Below are 5,831 nucleotides of genomic sequence, written 5' to 3'. Positions count from 1 at the left end.
AAAGACGAGAACGATATCGTCTGCGTACTCCAGATCGACAAGGTTTTCATCAGAGGCTATTTGAGCACCGCAGTTTTGGAGACCTTGTAGCGTTCATCTCATGATTTCATCTATCACGAAGTTAAACAGGAATGGGGAGAGTGAGCATCCCTGACGGACACCGCTTTGTGTACGAAAGCTGTTGGAGAGCTCGCCTTATACTCTCACACGTCCGGAAGTCTGAGCATACGAAGGACGTATTGTGCTCACAAACATCCGGGGCATTCCTTGGTGGGCAAAAATGCCCAGCAGAACAGCCCGATCAACCGAATCGAATGCGCCTTGGAAATCCAGCAATACTGGAATTGAATGTTGCTTATAGGTATGGCGTTGTTCTGTCACCTGACGGAGTGTGAACGTAACTCCTACCAGGCCGAAATCCCGCTTGCTGCTCTCGATTCAGTTTTTCACGAGCCACTGTAAGGCGACAAGGCACCAGCGACGCCAACAGTCTCGTTGTGACCGAGATCGAGCTGATTCCTCTGTGGTTGGTACACTCACTACGGCTCCTTTTTTGAAAATGGGCACTATCACTGGCTCTTCCCAGTTGTCTGGGACAGACTCCTTTTCCCAAATACAAGCACACACATTAGACAAGCGCTGACCGAGGAAGTCACGCCCATCTTTGAACCATGCGAGTGGGAGGTCATCCGGACCAGGAGCCCGGCAGTGCTTGTGAGAACATATGCAGTCGTTAACCCCCGAGGCCATAGGTGGTTCCACGTTCACCCTTACGGGGTTCTACGTCAAGTCTGGGCTCCAGATGAATGGTCACAACAGTTGTTTTTTTCGAAGTATTCGGCCCATCGGTCGAGGTGTTCTTTATTTGAGATGTTCACTGCTTCCTGATCCTTGTCGGTTTCGTTCACAGGCGGTTTCCGGGGACCGGTCGCATAAATCAACTGAAAGAATCAACGGACATTACTGGCTTTTTGGCCTCTTCCACTTCCTTGGCTTTATGTGTCCACCACACTTCACGGGCGGTTCGGACGTTCACTTTGATTTGAATTTCGATGATTGGTCGCATCAAGTTGTGCTCGGGACCAGCGGGATATTTCGATTTAAGCAGTGCCACCGTTCGGTCTGATATGCAGTGCTTGAGTGCGTCTGGTGATGCCGTGCCACAGGCGAAATTCCCAGCACTATGGAAAGAGATGACAATCTCGTTCCAGTGTGAGTTCACATCTGATGGTGGAGCATTTGGAAGAGGATCTAGTAGACGACTCTCGTAAGTTCGTTTAACATCCGGATCTGCCAACTGCTAAATGATTTGTCCGGGAAAACGTATGGGGAAACAGCTCCTGACGAGCGCGTGATCAGAGTCCACAAATGTGTTCCAAAACGACCGGCAGTCATTTATTGATTCGCGACATCAGTGACTGATGGCAATGAGGTCAATTTGAGTTTGTGGCTTGTATGCTGTTGGAGTACACCATGCGTCCAGACGACTTTGACTATTTCGGAAGTTAGTACCGCCTGCGATCGGCACACAGCTGAAGCAATCGTTTCCAATTTTGCCCGTACATACCCAGTCCAGTCCATGTCGACTTCCTAGTTGAGTCTCCGACACCCTAATCCTGCCCACTTGTGCATCCAAATCTCCGGCAACTACCACTATGTCTGAGCTGGGCATCTATCAGTTTCCCGCTTATGACACTCCTTCAACGACGTTGCCGGAGCAAGGGTAGCTTGTTGTCCTACTTTCTTCAGAATGCAGACATCGAAGGCGGTCAGTTAGACTGGGTAACGAGGCTTGAATTTTGGTTTGGGGATGAAGAGGGGAGAGGAACGAATATGTAAAATAGGAAGGAGGAAGGTCGTTTTCACATTCTTACCCAACAGCAATTAAGGCAACCCGGTTAATATGACCATCGAACGGTCATTGTGCTACGAAATCATTTGTAGTTGTGTTATTCTTACTGAGATATTTTGGTCAAGCTGTGGCTAACATGTGATGTCTGTAAAGTTTGTTCAAGAAATCTACTAGGACCGAACACAATCAGAAGAGGGTAGCTGCATAAGGGTAAGGCCATGGAATTAAATACTCATTCTTTGTACGGGAGACCCAGATATTAGGTCAGGCGATGTGCAGTGTAATCTCTTCCACACGTGGATTTCCTTCAGGTAGATTGTATAGATGAAATTATTGACTGGGCACGTGGCCTGGCGTGACTTGTCAAGGCTTTGCTGGCGATGATGTATAAATATTGATCTTTATGTTCGAACATAAAGAGTGGAAAGTCAAGCACTGCAATGTGGCTATGACGATTTTTCTGTCTTATGGATGGTCAGTCTCGATAGTACTGGATGAGTACCTCCAATGTTGAGCAAATAGATCCTAGACCGTCCTCACCCTACCTCACAAGCGACGGGCTCACTTTTTCACGAGCTCAGCAATGTAGTTCTGTTGAACAACAAGCACCGAAAGTTAAGTCCGAGAAGTTATCCTGGTTCCAGTGTTTCCATTTCAAAGCACACAACAAGAACAGACCCAAAAATCTAGCTCGTAAATCACACTTGGCCAAGAAACAGGAAGAAACCGAACTGAATCCTGGGGGTGGATATCCTTCTTCAGATGCGCCCGGTGGGGAAGTTACGTCGAGTGTGCTTTCTCCTCTTTCTATAGTCACCACTTCTAACGTCTCCAAAGTTACTACACATTCAACCCTCGCTTTAAATATACGGGAGGTTTGTAACGGATTTTTAGGCCTGTTCAGTTTGGTTTCGAAGGGTCGAGTCACGAGCAGTACGTTGATTACAAAATCCATTCCTGATAAGAAAACCTTGTTTCCCATGGAAGCGTGCAACACTGCAAGAATGCTAGCGACACAGAAACAATCAAGTTTCCCGTTTGTCACTGACCTCGACTGTCGGGACAAGTTTCTTGCTTGTTTTGAGCCATCCATGTTGAACAGTATCTCAGTGCCGAGCAATCTGTCTGAAACCTCAAGACAAACTCCAGCGAACTCATCATCCCATCTTTTCACACTGCATTCCAAACATCCAGTTAACTCTTCAAGCACTAGGTTGCCTAGTTCACCTGATTTAGGTTCTCAGTTTGGAACGACACGGTCGAAAACTGCTTATCGTGTGTCGGGGTCTTCCTATGCAACACCAACTGACCATCATCATGTATGCCATACAATGGACTTTAACCGCGTTTCCTCACGAACAGAGAGTCCCAATCGTTGTGGGCTTGACGCAACCTGTCTAAATGCTTTTAACCCACACTTTACGCCAGCGAACGCCACAGACACAGAAGTAATGTACCATGGGATATCACAATGTGTAGCTGAGGTCTTCCCTTCAAGACCCACTTTGGAAGTAGGTGACAAACGTGGACTCACAAACCTCGAAGAAAGTAAAAAGAAGGCCACCCTAAGTACGGACATTGATAGCAGTTACCAGAGAAACCCTGGCAAACCCAGTATACCAAAGAACACACTGCCGGCCACAAAGAGCTTGAACAAACAACAGTTAAGTTCGGATGCAACCAAACTGACAAAACACAGTGAGTATCATAGAGGTAAATCTTATCGAATCCTTACTCATCAGAAGCAAACTCCAGTAACTAAGCATGTTTCACAGTGTAAAAGTAACTCTTTACCATCAAAAGTAGACCGAGTAAAGAACTCGGTCAAATCAATCAAAGGAAGCATGGATACTTCGAAAGAAAGGTATTCAGTACTTGATCAGTTGCTTCAATCGTTTCAACAAAATTCGCCAGCCACAGAGTTACAAACGCAGCTTCCACTAGCCAACCTGTCTGATTGGATGGAGTCAATTTTGAGTGATTCAGAAGACGCTGACCCCAATTCTACTGCCGATTCTTCCCTACTTACAGCGGCTATAATAGCCCTAGCGGAACAGTCAGAGAGCACACAGGACTGCACGCCACACAGAATAAATAGAGAACAAAACGTGGCCTTCAACGAGAAGAAACAACTATCAGCAGGTCTGTACGGAGGGCTGGGAGATACGATAAACCAAGATTCAGTGTCCAGTGTAGGTGGTTGTTGGTATCCGGAAGGCCATCGGAACTATCCTCTAGTGGCTGCTTACGGTTTCCCTGCCCAATTTTGGCCATCTCTGACCTATCCACCGGAACTTAATATGGAGGACTTACAAAATTTCTACACTCCATCACGCTACCCTTCACAAATTGCCTATCATCCGTATTCCCAGGTGGTTCTGAGAGCAGATACCTATCCATGGTTAATGGCACAATCTCGGGCCTACAAAGACTGTGTGAAAAATCAGTCAAACTACTATGATAAGTGCTCACGTCGATCCAATTATTTGCGAAAACACCAGAGGAAATTACGCCACGGAAGACAACGGACGAGATTATGGTAGTTTTAACTTATACGCTGCATGCCACAATGCGTCTTGGTAATCCTGAGCAACGTCCACTGACTATAGTTGTTCGTACAAGCTGTGTAATACACCATCTTCGCTTGTTGTATAAAAGCACAGCAACCTTGAATTCCATTGTATTGCGTTTTCTTCAGAGGGGTGTAGAATTATCCTTTGATGCCTCCGGTAACTACGTTTCCAAACACCAATGACGGTTAGTTTTATGTATTGCATTGCCAGCTACAGTGCGGACTGTTTTGTTGTATAGATGTGAGAATCGGACTGTTCGGGCGGTGGAACTGAGACGTCTTCAATTGTTCGACAATTGTTGTCCCAGTACAATAGCTTGTATGGGTTAGTGTCGGCGAATCCGTAACGGGGCAATTGGAAAGTGATTTTCTGGTTATGCAACGAGAAATTTTATTGAAGAATGCATCCAGCACCAGAAGCTGCGTTAGTTGGGACATGTATTGCGTATGCCCAACCATCATTTGCTGAAGAGAGTGCTGTTTTCCATGCCTAATTCAGAGTGGCGGAAGCAGAGAGGTGACTAACCCTTGACGTGGCAGAGGGGTATGAAGAATATTACGAAAAGTTTGGGTGTTATTGGTGCTACTCGCCTTGCAGGATGGGGACCGCGTGATCCCCACTGCATCTGGTTGTAGACGCTGCAAGATATGTCTCCCGACCGACGTCAGTGCCATTTTTGTTGTCAGTTTCTATCCAGATTGCCTGAATGAGTGTTGGGCGGTGTGGGCACCACGGAATGATTGTAGTAAGCTAGGACTGAGTCCCTCCCTACCCACCTCTATTCTTCTCTTCACAATAAGGCTTTCCAATAAATCAGGATTGTAAAGCAGTGAAGCATCAGTGTTGAACACTGATGTCATTCTATCGATGGTGACGTTGCGCTTATCCTTAATTGGTCACTTGATTCTTGTTCATGGAGAACATATGGGAAGTCTTGACTGCGGGCCAATCGACTGACATTACTAGGACGGGTACTGGGTCGTCGTTCGAAACGTCTGGGAACAACCTCGGTATGGCCAAGGATATGCGTGATGTGAACGTGAATTATACAAATCCGGCAACCACCTACAGCAAGTTGTTTTTTTGACGCGCATTTCATTCTCAGTAATGTCTATTTGTAGATTGTGGGGTTTGAGGTGTGCAGTTTTCATTTTCGTATCATTTTCATCATCCAGAGTTTCTACAGGAGATTCAGTCTCCCTGTTCCATTTACGAAATTTTTTTCTGTTCCACAGAAATCGCGGAAGTATCTTTCCTTTGACTGTTTGAGATGAGCAATGGAGATTATTTTTGGGCAGTTTCAGGTTCATTTTTTTAATGCAAGTACGCCTGACATATTCATTACTGCTTGAATATTTTCATGTTTTCAATAAGAACACAGTGACGGTGAATAATGTTTAGGGAGT

The 5,831-nt window shown here is 45.9% G+C and overlaps 2 protein-coding genes across 2 annotated transcripts in view; one reads left to right on the top strand and one right to left on the bottom strand.

Moving 5' to 3' along the window:
• T265_04816 (hypothetical protein) overlaps positions 1-4,395 on the top strand; it is a gene marked incomplete at both ends in the record, with an annotated part of 49,245 nt that extends 44,850 nt beyond the window's left edge. Inside the window, one exon of the mRNA XM_009169654.1 lies at positions 2,382-4,395. Coding sequence (XP_009167918.1) covers positions 2,382-4,395 — 2,014 coding nt within the window. The remainder of the gene's footprint in view (positions 1-2,381) is intronic.
• Positions 1,688-5,099, bottom strand: T265_04817 (hypothetical protein; the record flags this gene model as incomplete). Its single annotated transcript, XM_009169655.1, has 3 exons — positions 1,688-1,791; positions 4,640-4,914; positions 4,951-5,099. 3 exons carry the CDS (start codon positions 5,097-5,099, stop codon positions 1,688-1,690), a joined length of 528 nt encoding a protein of 175 aa, XP_009167919.1.
• Positions 5,100-5,831: the final 732 nt, after the last annotated feature.

Source organism: Opisthorchis viverrini (genome assembly GCF_000715545.1).
Source record: "Opisthorchis viverrini unplaced genomic scaffold opera_v5_83, whole genome shotgun sequence".
NCBI lineage: Eukaryota > Metazoa > Platyhelminthes > Trematoda > Opisthorchiida > Opisthorchiidae > Opisthorchis > Opisthorchis viverrini.
Note: the sequence above shows the minus strand (reverse complement) of the source record. Positions and strands in the feature narration are given on the sequence as shown.